This window comes from Nerophis lumbriciformis, linkage group LG25 (assembly GCF_033978685.3).
Source record: "Nerophis lumbriciformis linkage group LG25, RoL_Nlum_v2.1, whole genome shotgun sequence".
Lineage (NCBI taxonomy): Eukaryota > Metazoa > Chordata > Actinopteri > Syngnathiformes > Syngnathidae > Nerophis > Nerophis lumbriciformis.
The window spans coordinates 14,753,017-14,772,055 of record NC_084572.2 but is presented as its reverse complement, the minus strand read 5'-3'; the positions used below and the strand labels follow the sequence as shown (position 1 = coordinate 14,772,055).

General features: G+C 36.7%; 2 protein-coding genes across 2 annotated transcripts in view; one reads left to right on the top strand and one right to left on the bottom strand.

Annotated features, from left to right (window-relative positions):
- The window catches only part of ncf4 (neutrophil cytosolic factor 4), a 53,303-nt gene extending 38,941 nt beyond the window's left edge, over window positions 1–14,362 (bottom strand). Inside the window, exons 1-3 of the mRNA XM_061983858.1 lie at window positions 14,256–14,362; window positions 9,950–10,034; window positions 9,723–9,882 (exon numbers count right to left, since the gene is read on the bottom strand). Of these exons, the coding sequence (XP_061839842.1) occupies window positions 9,723–9,882; window positions 9,950–10,034; window positions 14,256–14,287 (277 nt within the window). The 5' untranslated portion in view covers window positions 14,288–14,362. The remainder of the gene's footprint in view (window positions 1–9,722; window positions 9,883–9,949; window positions 10,035–14,255) is intronic.
- The window catches only part of pvalb7 (parvalbumin 7), a 53,013-nt gene that overhangs the window by 24,527 nt on the left and 9,447 nt on the right, over window positions 1–19,039 (top strand). The gene's annotated exons all lie outside the window — the stretch shown is intronic.

Genomic DNA, 19,039 nt, shown 5'->3' with positions numbered 1-19,039 from the left:
TAATGACATTCTGATTGGGGGTGGCGTGGAGCAGTATTTGCCGCCAGGCAGCGCCCACTACAAATAGATAAGAATATGTACCGATAAGAATATGCACTCTAGGCTGTCTTCATCATCATTTCTACCAAATAAGATCAAGATTTGAATTTGTGGAGCCGAGTCAATATTAACGTTTCGTGTTTTGTGGCGAACCATCGGAGCAAAGTTTGGCGCTATGCGACAACCACATCTTATGGCGCAGGCAAATTTTGTTCACAATTCATCATCACCTCTATGTGTAATAGCTGTCATTTTAACTGCGACTCATTTGGTCAAAGTCCCTAGGAGGAGTTCGTTAAAATATGGCCCCTTGTTTCGCCGAAAAATGGCAGACAAAAGCCATTATGGCTGCTTTCCTGTTTGTTTTCAGGTATGTGTACCTAAAACTTTTATGTGCGTCCCGCCATGATAGACGTCTCGTGCAATTTTCATGTCGATATGTGATACTGATAGGAAGTGTAATTTTTTTCTAATTTAAAAAATTTCATTTCTGATCCCCGAAAATATAAAATGTATGCATACAAAATATGAGGGCTTTTTGTGCATGGTAAAGCCTCACAAAGGAGTCCAAACATATAGAAGTAAAAAACAGCAATTTGAATAGGGCCCTTGCGGTGCACTGCATTGCCCCCGTGGGGCTTGCACCGCTGCTCGGGCCCTGACAAAACAAATGCAAACATTTTTTGCTGTCCTCAGTCTCCTCTTGGATAACGTTTTCTCAATTGTTGTCTGTTAGCTTTCCTCTTTCCGACTGACTTTGTCATTGTAGTATTTAAAGATACACAGCTAGAGTTGAAAAATAGACATGCCAATCTCAGCTGTAGCTGTGCCTTATCCCTAGGCAGTGCAGTGCTCTAGAGTCTTCACTTTGCTGCAGCTGCCAATTGCCTAGGTGCCCTCAGTCCTGGATGAAATGTGTCTTTTAAAAAGAGTAGAAAAAGTAGTACAAGAAAGAGAAAATTTGCATTCCATTGTTTTTGTTCATTTTTCTCGATCCGGGTGATACGTTCAATGCGGTGTGGTTTTGGCAGTTTTTCCTACGTACTATTACAAAGTGGGGACAAAAACGTAGAGCTACATTTAAAGGTAGGTGCAGTCACGGTCAAAATTCTGTAGTCCTCTCCCACTCTCCCTGACTGAGGTTGCCAGATATGCAGCCAAACCCGAATCCTACTCCAAGGAACTTCAAATGGCAATCGACGAGTCCTACGCTGTAGGTTTCTCTTGTTTATGCTTCTTGCAAGATGGTTTACTAAGTAATTATGCCACATTTTACTAATGTCGATTACCCAAATGTATTTGTAAAGTTACGCAGCAATATTTTCGTCGGGAGTCGGGACAGATTGTTGGCATTACCCTGCTAAAATGTCTAGTTTGACCCCACGGACCACCATCGAAATAGTTATATATAATAATATATAACATATTATATATCGCATAGGCCTACTTTGATGGCAAGCCAAGGCCAACAGTAAACTTAAAACTCCATGTTGCATCCAAACTGACGCACTGCATTCTCTTCCATGTACGCACATCACCATCTTTCAGTGCAGAGTGCAATTCTATAAGCCAACCCACGCATAAATCATATAGCCTACTATCATGTCAATACACAAAGTAGAAAATCATTACATCTAATGCATTATATTGTGCCAAGCAAATAGATAGATAGATAGACAGATAGATAGTACTTTATTGATTCCTTCAGGAGAGTTCCCTCAGGAAAATTAAAATTCCAGCAGCAGTGTACAGAATTGAGATCGAATTTAAAAAGTAAAAAGTAAATAATGGGGGTATAAATAGAAACAAAATAGAAAAATATTACAATAAGAATTAAAATAAAAAGGAACAATGAAAATACAAATATAACAGTAAAATAAGAATATAACAAGAGAAACTAGACAGTAGTGACCATGTTATGAAAAATACCACCCCATATGTGCCTGATGTACATACAGTACCAGAAACCGCAATTAGCTGTGCTAATGTTGGAACTCATTTCCTCAGCGTATCAGCATATTGAGAACGAAATAGGCACTGACACTACCATTATCCACATAGTATTGATTTGTCGAAAATATATGTTGCCCTGTCAGTTGGATTACACATCGACATACAGGCTAACGAGCATATATTTCCCGCGTAAGCCTATATGCCGATGTGTCATTGACCGGGCGAGCATGCTAAGCATTACACTAGGAGCTGAGCACCAACTCAACCAAGCATTTGTTGCACAAACAGACTAGCTTTGTTAGACAAGATCATAGACTGTATTGAACAAAATAGTTTACATACGAAATGTCCATTTCCATTTATTACAAGTAATAAGAAAACGTAAATGCCTGACTTATCTATCAAGAAGGAAATTAGCAAGTTTGGCGTCAAATGAAAAAATCTTCTCCGCCTTTAATCGTCTCCATCTTTCAAAGGCAGCCCAGATACAAATCCTCATTTTGTTCCTGGCTTTGTCATGAATAAGTTGAGAATCGTAACGACGCCTTTTAGATTTACTAAGGTCTGACATGTTTAGTAACTTTACCAGTGGCAGTAGCTCGACGAAGAGGGCGGTGAGTAACTGGCAACCTGGATGAGACACAGTCACGGACTTTCTAATTGGTCAAACGGTGGAGGGCGGGGCATCGAAATGAAAACAATAACAATATTTCGGGGCTGTAAATCTAATTTGGAAATGAGCATATCCCGGTTGAACTACCATTATCAGTTATAAAGGTATTTGAAAAGAACATGATTTATTAATGCCTTTTGACATATCAGGGCCATTTAATGATGACTTGACATGAAATGATTACATACGGCTCCTTTAAGTCATCTGTCTGATGTGTAATGTGACAACCACACAGTGCAAAGAATAGGACAAATCTTGACCTCTGTAGATGACCATGATGTATCTGTAACTAAACTAGCCACCCAACCCACACCCAAATGGGACTTTGCCACATCAAACACACAAAAGGACAGATGGATAGAGTCGCCAAAAATTGTACTCAGGTAAGAGTAGTATTACACTAAAGAGTAATATGACTCATGTAAAAGTAAAAAGTAGTCATCCAAATAATTACTTGATTAAGAGTAAGTATTCAGCAAAAAAAAAAAAACTCAATTACTGAGTAACGGGTGAGTAACTTCTGATTTATGTAGTCAATATTTTTTAATGGTACTTGCACCTCAACCGTGATTGGTGTGGGTGTGTGCGTCTGTGTGTGTTACAGAGAGACACTGCTACAGCGTGTACTACAAAGAGATGCATATTTTATAGTCACATATGACGTTATATAACAGGGTTAATGTTACCAAATGTGCAGCTTGAACAGGAAAAATTATATAAAAATGTTGATGTAGGCTTTGGAGGTTTTTTAGAGCGCTTTATAGGCGGAATTACCCCATTGGCTCCATTGTTAATTGACTTTTGCTAGCATTTATTTACGAGTTACAATGCATTAAAAAAAATGTGTACTTGTCGTACATAATGATTGTAATGATAGGCAAAATTCCTAACTAGTGCAATTCTCCTCAGTTATGTAAATCACAACTTCCGGTCGGGCGTGCAACTTCTGGTGGGTGGGCTAAGCAGAGACGCTTGTCCATTCAAAGAGCTATTCCTAGATTTTTTTTTGTCATGATTCAATTTCTATAGGTTTCTGTATGCTGTATGTTTACATGTACCTTATTTGGTCCACCATTTTTTTCAGTGTCCAGAAAGAATGAGGCGTCGCTCTCTAAATGAGTCCACAATTCGAAGCCATCTAACGCAGCTGTGAAATCCAATTTAGCAGAGTCCTAATGACCCTTGGCACAACTCTAAATTATTATTCCTCCTGCTCTCGTTTACTCCAAACCAATAACTAACTCATAAACAAAATATTCACTCATGTTAATTTAATCAAATTGTCCCCTTGCTCCACACATTGTATTAATGTATTAGCACATGAAAAGATATGATAATGTGATATGATGTTAACCAAGAAAACGACTTGATTTACAGTGTGCTCCCGCATGTCTTTTATTCCCTTGCAGGCTCTAATTCTGTCTCCAGTTGCTTCCCTCTCCATTTTGATGAGCACTGGTGCCGCAATTAAACCCATCAGCTCCAATATTATCCGGCACATTCCAGCGTGGCAAATGCTAAATCAAAAGTTTGCATGGAACTTTCTCGTATTCGTTCAGCCAGAGGAAATGCTAATGACATGCTAATATAGTCAATGTCAGAGAACAGGAACGCCACGATCGGAGTAGATAGAATCCACTCAAAAAAGGAGATGCATAAAATGTGGAAAATCCCAAAAGCTGGTTTTTTTTTGTTTTGTTTTATTACGGGGATGCAAAAATCAATATGTACACGCAATTGTGGGCTGAGATAATGAACATGAGTCATGTTGCATATAAACCCACGGTGGTGAATAAACCACCAGCAATGTTTAAAATAGCGTTATAATCATGTTTGAACTGCAACACCTTGTAATATTTGAATCATTATGTATGAAAGAGCCTCTATAGGAGGCTTAGCAATTAAATGAAGAGAGGTGTTAATCAGAGCATTTACGGATTGTAATTAGTCACCAGCTTCACTAATACCACTGATCTTAGAGGGGAGGCTAAAGCTAGGAGACTTAACTCATGTTGATATTATTGTAAAATAGATGAAAATCAAAGCAAAATAACAACCTTTAGGAAGTCAATTATGTCATCTTCCGCCAAAATTATCAGGCTAATAAGTGTTGCCAAGACCCCTTGTTAAAAGCGACTTTGGGCTACTTTTTTTTCTAAAGTCGCTTACAAATTTCGTAAGTCGCGGGTTGCCGAAATGTTTACATTTTATACTGATACAGATAAAAGTGCATGATATAAATGTTCTTTTTTTTAGTTTGTGAGGTAAACATGAAATAATTGTGCTGCTTCTGATGTTATGTCAATTTTTATAGTGTTCTATTTCATGTGAATGCAAGGCTCCATTTGATGAGTGAAAAGGAGTCCAACGCCACTAGTGCTCACGTTGTATTTTATATATATATATATATATATATATATATATATATATATATATATATACATACAGACATATACTGTACGTATATATATATATATACCGTTTTTTCGCAGTTTTTTTCATAGTTTGGCCGGGCTCCAGTGCAACTTATACTGCATATGTTTTTTTTCTTCTTTTTTATGCATTTTCGGCAGGTGCGACTTATACTTCGGTTCGACTTATACTCCGAAAAATACGGTACATATACATATAAATATATACATACATACATATACGTATATCTATACATACATACATACATATACGTATATCTATACATACATACATATACGTATATATACATATATATAAACATATACTTATATATATATATACATACATACATATACGTATATATATATACATACATATATATATATATATATACACGTGTATATATATATATACATACATACATATACGTACAGTATATATTTATATATACATATACGTGTATATATATATACATACATACATATACGTATATATACATACATACATACATATACGTATATATATACATACATACATATATATATATATACATACATATACGTATATATATACATACATATACATATATATATATATATACATACATATACGTATATATATACATACATATACATATATATACATATATATATATATATACATATACGTATATATATACATACATACATATACGTATATATATACATACATATACATATATACATATAAGTATATATATATACATACATACATATACGTGTATATATATATACATACATACACGTATATATATACAGTATATACTGTACATATACGTATATATATACATACATACATATACGTATATATATACATACATATACGTATATATATACATATATATATATATACATATACGTATATATATATACATACATACATATACGTATATATATACATACATACATATACGTATATATACATACATACATTTATGTATATATATACATACATACATACATATACGTATATATATATATATATATATATATATATATATATGTATGTACATACATACATATACATATATATATATACATACATACATACATGTATGTATACAATGCACCAGTTAAAGTACTATTGTTTTAACCCTCTAACGTTATACAGCCTAAAGTGCTCCATACAGCAGGAACCTCTTAAATAGCTGATAGTGCAAGGATTATGTAAACATGCGCCTAAAACCATAATTAAAGAGACATAAATGCTCAATACACAACCTTAACTAAAATCTTGAAGTATATAATCAACAATCAAAGAAGATCATGTTATGAATGATGAATACAAGTTAATAGAATAGAGATGATGGCAATAATCCATCAATCAATCAATCAAAGTGTATTTATATAGCCCTTAATCGCAAGTGTCTCAAAGGGCTGCAGAAGCCACAACGACATCCTCGGCTCAGATCCCACATCAATAATCAAAGATGCTAATAGCAGACAAATGTATTATCATTGTTATCAATAGTATTATCAGTTATGGCTCTATATTCCTGAACAATATTTATAGTAGTATGAGTATGCCCTATTTAAAATACTACTAACAATAGGGATTGTCAATGAGCTAAACACATTTGTAGTGCAACAGGTACTCTGTGGGGTACAAATGTGTACTTCGTATCACCTAGTACATATTTGGTACTATAAAGATATACACTGTAAAGAAAAATGGCCGTAAAAACTACAGCAAGTAATTGTTAAACAGCAACAGTAAAACACATTGAAATCAAAAATAGTTCATCTCAGTAGTGAATGCAATGGATTCCTGCAACCCAAGAAACAGTAGATGACCTAAATTACTATGGTTGTAATATGCAGAAAACACATGACTTTACTGTGCAAATAAGGAAAAATTGTACAATGCAAAATACTGTAATGTCACAAGCAATTTCCAGAATTATTCATAAATTAAAGATTTAGTAGATTGTACATTTCAATTTACAGCATATTTTAATTGTTTTAGAGGTTTGTGTTAACGCATTAGCTTAGTTACTTTTTGGCTAACAACATGTTTTCTTGTATTTTTGTGGCAAGTGGTTTCAGACACTGAGGTGCTATGTCTATGTTTCATTGTAAATTGCATCGAAATGTGTTGGAACTGGTTGTAAGCAGCTATTTAACAGATACCGGGCATTTAAGGCTTTTTTTTTGATAGCTCACTTGAAAAGAAACATTGCAGAAGTTGTCCGGTGAAAGGTTGTACAAATACTTTCAAGTTAAAATCCTCACGTACCGCTCACATGTATCAGAAACACAGGCATTTTGCAGATACTAGTATAGGTGACTGGGCAGCATGGTGGGTGGTGGTTAACGCTCGTGGCTGACAGTGAGTAAGTTTTGGGCTTGATTCCCTGGGTGGGGGTCTTTCTGTGTGGAGTTTGTATGTTCTCCCCATGACTGTGTAGGTTCTCTCCGAGTAATCCGGCCTCCTCCCACCTCCAAACACATGCACCTGGGGATAGGTTGACTGGCAACACTAAATTTGGCAGCAATTTGATTTACGGTGAATTTCTGGAAACCACAGCTGCCAGTATTTTATAGGTTTTTATATACAGTATTTTATAGGTATCTATAGGTTTTTTGTAAACAGGCAAACAATATATCAGTTTTTTTCATAGTAATTTACCGTAAGCAAAAACAGTTAACTGTAAAAAATTAACGGATTCAACATCAACATACCGTAATGTCCTATACATCGTGACTGTATTTTTATGATGAATTCCTAGCAACTACAGCGACCTGTGTTTTACCGTAAATTGTGCGGATATTTTTGGCAGTCTACTTATGAACTCTTTTGAGAGAACATTTGTCTATTTTTGAGGGTGTCATTATATGTGTACAATGTGCAAAATTCACTCTTTTCTTTTGATCAAGTTACTTATCGTATTTTTCGGACTATAAGGCAGACTTAAAATCTTTTTTTTTCCTCAAAACTCGACAGTGCGCCTTTTAACCCGGTGCACCTAATGTAAAGAATACGTTTGGTTAAGCTTACCCACCTCAAAGCAATTGTATTTGGTACATGGTGTAATGATAAGTGTGACCAGTAGATGTCAGTCAAACATAAGAGATAAACGTAGGCTGCACCGTTTGATGTGCTTCAACATACGAGTACTATTATGGTGTGTGTATAAGGTAAGACATACTATCTGGCGTTTTGTTTCGCAATATTATGCAAAAGCAACGTTTCTTACCTTCTGGTACCTGCTGTATTTGGGATCTGCATCCTGAAATATTTAGCGCGTCCGCCTTTGTAGTCCGTGCGACACCATAGTCGATGAGCTTCTTCTTTTTCTCTATCGTCTCGTTGTCTCCGCTGTTGCCATTTCTAATATAAAGTAGTGTAAAGTTTTTACTTATATATGTCAGTAAACTCGCCATGAAAGCGCTAAAACATACCGGTGTAGTGAGTTTACATTATTCAACCAAGGAACTTTAGTTATTAGAGTTCCGGTCGGACGTTTTTTCACGGGACACATTTCCGGTGTTGTTGTTTCTGGATGAGGAGATGCTGCTCCGTTATTGATTTAAGTAAAGTCTGAATGTCATTAAAACAGTTAGCTCCATCTATTAACACTTCTTCCACTCCGGTCCTTGCACGCTACACTGCTACAACAAAGGAGAGAAGACGCTGCCGAACGTGAGCCACGTAAATAAGACCGCCCACAAAACGACGCATCCGGAAGAGACTGTCAGAAAGCGGCTTGAAGATGATCTGTAAAACATAATCTATGCAACATTTTGACCAAAGAACCACCATTACATGTTATGTAGACCACAAGGAAGTGTTTTAAATTTAGAAAAAAATTATATTAATATAACTCCTTTAATGCACCATATAATCCAGTGCGCATTATATATGAAAAGATTAAATATAGACCATTCATTGGCGGTGCTCCTTATAATCCGATGCGCCCTATTGTCTGGGAAAATACGGTACTTAAAAAGGTTATTCAACATTTTTATTTTGTGCTTAGTATCATTTTGCTGTTTCTTCTTAAAATATTTATATATTTACCTCATGTTTTCCATTACACAAAAGTGGTGGGATGCCTGTCGGGCTTGTTTCCATAGAGATGGGTGGTGGTTTCTCTCATGAGATCTGGCAACGTTGAAGCTATTTCCATTTAAACAACATGGTGAAAGCTAGCACTAGCAAATGCTCCCTCACCCTTTCCTTGGAGCGAGTGATCTCATGAGGTCAATGGCTCCTCCTACCAGTTTTAATTGAAATAACCGCTGCCTTTCACAATAGAAACAAAACAGAATGTTTTGAATTAAGCCACCAAGTCAGGGAAGTTGTCTGGGTTTCGAGCAAAACCATCCGTCAGTTATTAAATGAACAACATGGTTTAGTCATGCTGGGGAATTACCACATGTGGTGTTACCGTTACAGCAATAGCTCGTCTCCAGTCAGAGCCAGAATCATCCTCGGTTTAAACAACCATGAAACATGTTCAACAGTACTTCGAGCTCCCATGGTGTAATCAACCGTCACACCGGCATTTCTAGCAGGTGGGTCTTGTCTCCAGCAGCCCGCAATCAAACAGCAAATTGCTTCCTGAGCAACTTCATGCAAAAACATCTAACTTTTTGATGCTTACCCGGAAGCGTGGGGAGCACGCAGGAGTTAGGTGAAGGTCTGTCAGGGTCCTCCGGTGAGTACCTGGACTCCAGGATCTGGTGTAAGCTGAAGAACTCTCGATAGCGCCGGTAGATCAGATACTTGCTGCCTCCTTTGGTCTTCACCTCAATAACAAACCTCTGTTGACGGAAGACATTTAGTTTTACAGCCAAATGTTAGCATTTACTATTTAAAAGAAGAACTTACAAAATAGTCAATGAAGCCCTTTTTCTCCTCGACATCCGCAATGGTAGCACTGATTGGGACGTTATTAGGCAGCTGGTCGAAGTCACTGCGTAGAGAATAGTTGTCACATATTTTTCATCACAAAACAAAAGCTTGACACCAGAAGAAAAACTCAAAAAAGCTCATTCAAATGTCGCAAAATTCATTTGTAATTAAACATTTTTGCAACAGTATCTTTGGTGTGCCGTCTGCAATAAAATAACACATTTTTTTGTGACATGTCAAAGCAAAGCGAGACCTAATAAAAATAATTTTGTAAGAACTGTAGTGTGGGTATCACTGGTGGGCTTCATTTATTGGACCCCAAATAAAATACAATTATAGGCTACTAGTAAAAATACATATGTAATATTTCTACAATTGCAAATGTATCAAGCAAATATTTGCTTACAGTGAGTTCAAATTGCAGATAATCTTGTTAACACATGTAGGAAAAACGTGTAGTATACATTTTGAGAAACAAAAATGAGAAAAAATTTGGTAATTCTTTCAATTAGGACATGTAATTATTGTAATGATTGTAGGTGCTAGCATGCTAACTGCTAACATGTTAGCATTTAAACAATTTCCATTGGTATAAATGCTTAGATTAAAATATAACTGCTCTGGCACTTTCGACACTTAGTGCTATCTTGCTAACTTTTTTCATGCCTACTGTTAGCATTTTAGCCATTTTTATTATTTGTAAAATATACAGGTAATTTATGTAGCATGATATAACGTTACTATAAAACTGCTGTAGCACTTTCGGTACTTAGCATTATTCTGCTAGGGTGCTAGCCTGCAATGTAAATGTTAGCATGTAAGCCATTTTATCATCTGTAAGAATATAAATCTATGTGCTAGCCTGATAACTGTTAGCATTTTAGCTATTTCTATCATTGATAAAAAATATAAATAGGTGCTAGCCTGCTAATGCTAGCATTTTAGAAAGTTTAATCATTTATAGAAATGTACAGTAAATTTACATGGCATAATAAAAAATTACTATGAAACTGATGTAGCACTTTCGGTACTTAGCACTATCTAGCTAGGTGATCGCCTGTTAACTGTAAGCATGTTAGCCATTTTTATCACTTGTAAAAATTTACATTTCGGTGCTAGTCTGCTAAATGTAAGCATTTGGGACATTTTTATCACCCGTAAAATATAAACGTAGAGGCTAGCGTGCTAACTATTTCCATGTTAGCCATTTGTATCACTTGTACAAATGTATATCTAGGTGGTAGCCTGCTAACTGTTAGCATTTGAGCCATTGTTATCACTTTTAAAAATAGATATCGCGATGATAGCCTGCTAACTGTTTGCATGTTAGCCATTTTTATAAGTACAAACCAACCGCATCTAACACAATTATATATTTTTCAGTACAAAATGATTTTGGCCTCTGAACTGGCATTCCACCCAATTCATTGTAATTAATTTCAATGGGTTGTGAGCAGTGTTGGGTTAGTTACTGAAAAACAGTAACTAGTTATAGTTACTAGTTACTTCATTTCAAAAGTAACTCAGTTACTAACTCAGTTACTTACACCAAAAAATAATGCGTTACTGTGAAAAGTAACTATTTAGTTACTTCTTTTTTTCTTCTTTTTTTTTTAAAGCTCCAATTAATGCCCTTTTAGCCTTCATTTCAGTACTGTTATTGCACTGGAGAATAATACAATCTGTTGATCAAGTTGACATACATTTGTATCACTGAACTCTGCTAAGCAATGTGGTCTACATACAACACACAAAGACAAAGATATGTTACAAAGGCCAATTTGTTTCTCGCCAGAACAAATTGACAAAATTATTTTAAATAGCTGCAACATAACATACATAAGTAACAAACAGCATAATAACAACATAGCTGTAAAACAAGAAAGGCACACACTACATACATAAAGCCTAACCAGGCGTTTTCTCAAGGAATTCTGAAATAAAATCATGTCTGAAGCCCAGAACACTCTACATATTTCCCCACTTAGTTTAGAGAAAAGGAAATATTAGCCTGGCCCACTAGTATCCCTCTTTAGGTTTGTGAACTTTATAGTCTAAACATTTAGAGTGATGTGATAATCAAACACTCTAAAAGTTTAAAATGAAAGAGTATATAAGAGAATTGACAGAGTGTCATTAAAATCCAGCCGCTGTTGGAGGTGGAGGTGAGTGTGTGTCTCTTTACTAGCTTCGTCGAAGCATGTTGTTTTTGTCGCTGTTTCAGCATATTTGAAACTTACATTCAGCTAAAATGTTCTTTTCTTTGTGGTCGATAAAAGAAACGTACTGAAAATATCTCCATTTTAAAAAACTCGGCTTCGGGGTTCGCCATGACGTCTTGATAGTAGACACAGACACGCCCCCTCCCACACACACACACTCACACACCCACACACACACGTACACACAGACAGTGCGCGGCGCGCCTCTTTTTTGTCGCCTCTTCAGCAGTGCTGCAACACTCAGATCTTCTCAGTTTCTAGCCGATACTACATAAAAAATAACGCAAAATAACGCAGTAACGCATCATGTAGTAACGGTAACGGAGTTACTGAATATAAAAAATAACACGTTAGATTACTAGTTACCGCCGATAGTAACGGCGTTACAGTAACGCGTTACTTTGTAACGCGTTAGTCCCAACACTGGTTGTGAGTTCAAACACCGGCCGAGTCATACCAAAGACTATAAAAATGGGACCCATTACTTCCCTGCTTGGCACTCAGCATCAAGGGTTGGAATTGGGGGTTAAATCACCAAAAATGATTCCCGGGCGCGGCCACCGCTGCTGCTCACTGCTCCCCTCACCTCCCAGGGGGTGATCAAGGGTGATGGGTCAAATGTAGAGAATAATTTCGCCACACCTCTTGTGTGTGTGTGTGACAATCATTGGTACTTTAACTTTAGAACCATTTTTTTTCTGTATTTTTAGGGCACATTATAAAGGGGAACTGCGCTTTCTTTTTTTTAGAATTTTGCCTATCGTTCACAATCATTATAATGTGATGATATGATGATGGATAGATTTTATTTTTTTAATACATTGTAAATATTATCCATTCATCCATTTTCTACCGCTTATTCCTCTCGGGGTTGCGGAGGGTGCTGGAGCCTATCCCAGGTGCATTCGGGCGGAAGGCGGGGTACACCCTGGACAAGTCGCCACCTCATCGCAGGGCCAACACAGATACAAAGACAACATTCACACTCACATTCACATTCACATACTAGGGACCATTTAGTGTTGCCAATCAACCAATAAATAAATGTAAATAAAAGTCTGCTTACAGCCGAGCCAATGGGAGGTCCTCTATTACGCCTCTAAAGTTAAAGTTATAGTACCAATGGTTGTCACACACACACAAGGTGTGGTGAAATTTGTCCTCTGCATTTCACCCATCCCCATGTTCACCCCCTGGGAGGTGAGGGGAGCAGTGAGCAGCAGCGGTGGCCACGCCCGGGAATCATTTTTGGTGATTTAACCCCCAATTCCAACCCTTGATGCTGAGTGCCAAGCAGGGAGGTAATGGGTCCCATTTTTATAGTCTTTGGTATGACTCAAACGATCCTCCAACCTCAGCCTCCCAGTAGCTTGGATTACAGGCGCGCGCCACCGCACCCGCATACTCTAGTGACTCAAAGCGCTTTACATAGTGAAACCCATTATCTAAGATACATTTAAACCAGTGTGGGCGGCACCGGGAGCAGGTGGGTAAAGTGTCTTGCCCAAGGACACAACGGTAGTGACTCGGATGGCGGAAGTGGGGATCGAACCTGCAACCCTCAAGTTGCTGGCACGGCGGCTGTACCAACCAAGCCAGGCCACCATAAACCAATAAATAACCATTCAAAAAGCATCAACAATACTCCATTAAAATTTTGTGTCTTGAATATTAACAAGTAGTGATATTGTAATAAGCGCGAATGCAGACAAACTATTTATAGCGTTGACGTGATCACTAGCGTGTGTCCTTATGTTTACATCATCGAGTGGTCTGCTGTTTTCTCGCTTCCTTGCTCCCTATGTTTATTGCAGATCATAAATCAATCCCCTCACATGAAAAGTGAGATGGCTGAGGATATATTCCGACACGTTGGGAGACTTTAACTGCCATTTAGGACCTGGAACTAACGGGAAAGACACGAAAAGCCCTTGCAAAAAAAAAACCAAAAAAAAAAACTCCATCGTCATGTCTTTCATAATGATTGTGAACGATAGGCAAAATTTAAAAAAAAAAGTGCATTTCCCCTTTAATTAAAGAGTAGATTTGAACAAACTCACCTCTCAGAACGTAGTTGCTGTGGTAGAGTCATAGTTGAAGATAGACAATAGGACAAGAAAAGAGTGTTAGTACCGGTGCAGAAGCATAAGGAAGCATGAGTTCCCCAAAAATGACGTTCCGCAAGCACAACTGTGGGGAAGTCCCGCATACAAGTGCGTAACCATATAATGCTAGTATAATTATTTTCAACTACAGTAAAATTAAGTAAACATATAATTTACTCTCAATATCACTGATAAACATACAGGTTTATGATTACGTTTGGCTTGAAGGGATTAGATCAGGGTTAGTCATCCGAACATCGCACAAATAGGCTTGATGAAACTATTCAAACCAGGGTTGCTCATGTATGCAGTACACCCGCCACCCCAAAGGGGGCAACAGTGAGGCATATGTGTCACAACGAAGCAGCAGCGTGTGAGTAGAAGAAGACTATTAATTCAACCCTGAAAAATTGGACCAAAATGGCCTTTTGAAAAAGAGCAGGAGACATCCATCCATCCATTTTCTACCGCTTGTCTCTTTTGGGGTCGCGGAGAGTGCTGGGGCCTATCTCAGCTGCATTTGGGCGGTAGGCGGGGTACACCCTGGACAAGTCGCCACCTCGTCACAGGGCAGGAGACATGCTCCCCCTAAACACAGGTACTGTATATAGTACCACTAGTACATCGTAGTATAGTTATAAGAAACTTGGCCTTTGGTGGATCTTGCGTGAGAGGACTATAGGATTATTCCGCAATGCAGTCTGCTGAAAATGATGGAAAGCCCCACTCTACATAGCAACTGTGGTAAAAGTTGGAATTGCCACCAAACACACTTTAAAAATGTTACACTCTACAGCCATCTGGCGGCCAAAGTGGATTGTGCACCCGTCGTCTTGTCACGTTTTACGTGTCAGGTAAATCACGACAAATGGGGCCATATGAATCCGCTTCCTACTGTATATTATCTATAAGAGGTGCTGAAAAAATTATTTTAATCAAAATCACGATTCCAAAGTCACTTATATTTGATAAAATAATTGTTTTTACAAATATATATTTAAAAATATATATGCTGTGGGTATACGCCATACGCCAGCAACCAAGACCTGCTTTTGTAACCTGTTTTGAGAAAGAATTTATTAAAATTTTTATACCAAAAATATTTGATTAGAAGTGGTTTGAATCAAGCATAATTTCCAAACCAAATCATCGTTCCAAAAATTGGAATTGAATTTGTTGTAGGGTTTACACCCCCATTATTTACATGTAAAAAAATATGATTTTATGACAATTTATACATTTTCTTCTTGATTATGTAATCAATATCCTTCATTACTTAACATAATTCAAAAGTCTGACTCAATAATTTTATAGTTATTTAAAGTAACAATGTAAAATGTTTTTAATATGTGCTTGTGTGTTTTAAAAATGGAGGGCCAAAAGGTCTACAACAGGGGTGTCAAACCTACGGATCAGGCCCGCAAACAGGTTTTATTCGGCCCGCGGGATGAGTTTGCTAAGTATAAAAATGAGCCCAAATGTTTAAATGAAAGAAACTGTTGTTTTAAATGTGTCCACTAGATGTTGCAATTCTTTGTATCTATGTATCTTGCGACATATGTAAAAAAAAAAATAAAAAAAAATACATGATGTTAGTGCACAAGTCAAGGAAAATGAGCAAACTACATAAATAACATCCTGTAATTTCATTTTGATATACTTTTTTATCTTAATAGATTGAAAATTAACACCCATGAGTTGACTGATGAACATTATCACATAATTTATTCAGAAAGTGTAAATAACGACAAACAAAGATAGAATACTATTAACCGCAACATGTAAGTGTAAAAAACAACAACAACAACATTATGATTTGTACATTTTCAGAATGTGCTTGTTCTATTTTTAAAGAAAGAAAACAATCTGAAGTTGTCTTTATTTTTAAGTTATCGTGCCGTGATTTTTACCGGTCAGGCCCACTTGGGAGTAGATTTTTCTCCATGTGGCCCCTGATGTAAAATTAGGTTGACACCCCTGGTCTACAATCTACGCCACTTGGAAGCTCCTTTTGTTTATGTCAAAGTGGAGGAAAGCACATAAATAAATGTCATACATGCATCGGAACAGACGAAAACATTATTGTATGCATGTGTGGAGGTAAAACTTAAATAAAACTGAATTTCGTACAGAGGTGTGTTTATTCCAGCAATTACATTTACAAAGTGAAACTAATATATGACATGCAACTGTAAGATATTTTAAGCCTTCTTTTGATATAATGTAGATAATTATGGCTTAGAGCTTATGAAAACCTTAAATTGAAAATCTCTGAAATTTTAGAGTTTTCAAAAAATGTAAGCCTTGATAATAAAATTGTAAGACTTTCACATTTGAAGTTGAATTGCTAATGTGAATTAACTTTACTCTTTTGAGTTCGCACCTGTACAATATGTGAGAGAAAACCTTCATTGTAGTAGCATCTTACAGTCAAGTTATTGGCGTGGAGTCAGGTGTGAAGCGTACAAACAAGATGCAAAGCCAAGGACAACCTTGTGTGTGATATTGAAATGAAAACATTTGACACAAACAAACAGCACATATTAAGACTAGTTGATTCTTAACAGCTTGAGACGCCTCTCACTGTCAATAGCAGTAACACGTTTGCAAGCGCCTATTCATTCATCGTCAAGGACAGGAGGGATTTCTACTGCCTGCCGAGCTTCATCATTGTGTGTGTCACAGAGAGAACTCAGATGGTCTAAACCGGCAACCAAATATACGGCGGCATTACAGTTTTGCAAGCTACGACAATGAACATATTGTTCATTGGCTGCCTTAGAACATTCTATAGGAACACTTGGAATAAAATAATACGACATTTTTCGATTAGAAAAATATTAAATCACTGGCTGAATTCCAGTTGAAGAGAAAAAAAAAGTGTCAGATGTGCGCTGTCATTACATAAGAGGCCAACATAACTTGGTGGATTCCTTTTTAAAAATTCACCATTTGCCCACGCACGCCCTCACATACAAAGCCTTAACTTGCATGCACGCTAAATATACCAACATGGGCGGTTGTGCATATTTGGAAAAAAACGGTGGGAGCTTTTCCTTCTCCAACTTGATTTGCTAATGAGTGTGTATTTTTAAGTATTTAAGTTGTGTACGCAAATACAGTTGTCTTTACGGCAAAAAAAAATGTTTGGTACAGACAAGATTAAATATTAATTGCATGATGAATATTACTTATCCTGAAGATATATAATGCAATCAGAAAAAGGCATCTACCTTTTTGCAATTTATTTTTAGTTAATATTACTTTAGTAAAAATAAGGCACAACTTATGTAACGTAATATTATGACATGACCTTAAATGTAGGGGATAACATAGCTAGGGCTGCAACCATTAATCAACCAAAACAATTACAAAAAACTTTTGATTGATATTCTGTTGCTTGGAATAATTGTCTAATAAGTATCTTGTGGTTAGAGTGTCCGCCCTGAAATCGGTAGGTCGTGAGTTCAAACCCCGGCCGAGTCATACCAAAGACTTTGTAAATGGGACCTGTTACCTCCCTGCTTGACACTCAGCATCAAAGGTTGGAATTGGGGGTTAAATCACCAAAAAATGATTCCCGGGCGCGGCCACCACTGCTGCTCACTGCTCCCCTCACCTCTCAGGGGGTGATCAAGGTTGATGGGTCAAATGCAGAGAATAATTTCGCCACACCTAGTGTGTGTGTGACAATCATTGGTACTTTAACTTTAACTTTAACTTAATGTGACTGTAAAGGAAATTGATCAAATCTGCTCCGCATGGACAGCCCGGAACTTTAAAATATGCAGACATAGTTTACGCACGGCCGCTACTAGAGCACACATGAGAGCGGTGGCGTCAAACAGAAGAGTTTTTTATTTAAAAAAAAAAAAATGTAATACTGCAAATATTATATGCGCAATTTTATGGAGGTTAATTTGTGGCTTTATTACAAAAGCTTTTATTTTTACATGGAATTTATGTAACTGAATATTTTGACATCAAACTATTGTAAACATTTAATTGACAAAAAACGCATTAAAAAAAGCAGTTAACAGGGCTACCTGGGCATAATACAACATAATAAACATTTCAATGCAGCCCGCTGAATGTTTTCAAACTATACAAATGATTCCAATGGTTAAAATCTGCACTTTTTTACGCGACATACAAGTTAGTGTGTGTCATGATATGCAGTTAAACTGACTGTGATACACAATGTGACCAGAAATGGTGCTGTATAATGATGCTTGATGTAATTTCACTGTTCTGCAGAACTTTCTTGTGTGATATTACATCGAATATGTGGATGTTTTTTACCCTTTGCGTTTATGTTTTGACGTGTTTGTTGCAGCTTTGTTGCTCTTGCTGGATTATAAAAGATGTCGATGAAAGATGTTGTCTGCAGTAGAGGCGCAGCAACGTTCATATAGTTTCAATATTCAGTGTTTTATTGTTGATAGTTAACATTGTAAATCTCACATTAGGTATTTTCATGTACATTCTGCGTGTCTTTTCAGTAAAAAAAAAACTAAAAAGACCTTCTCAAAAACTGATGGTTGTTTTTTTTTACTGAATTATATGACAGCCAGAATGTAAATAAAAATATAGAATGTGGGATTTTCAATATTAACTATGAACAATAAAACATTGAATATTGAGAATATATGAACGTTGCTCCTCTACTTCCTAGACCACTTCCTTGATCGACCTCTTTTATAATCGAACAAGAGCAACAAAGATGCAACAAACATGGT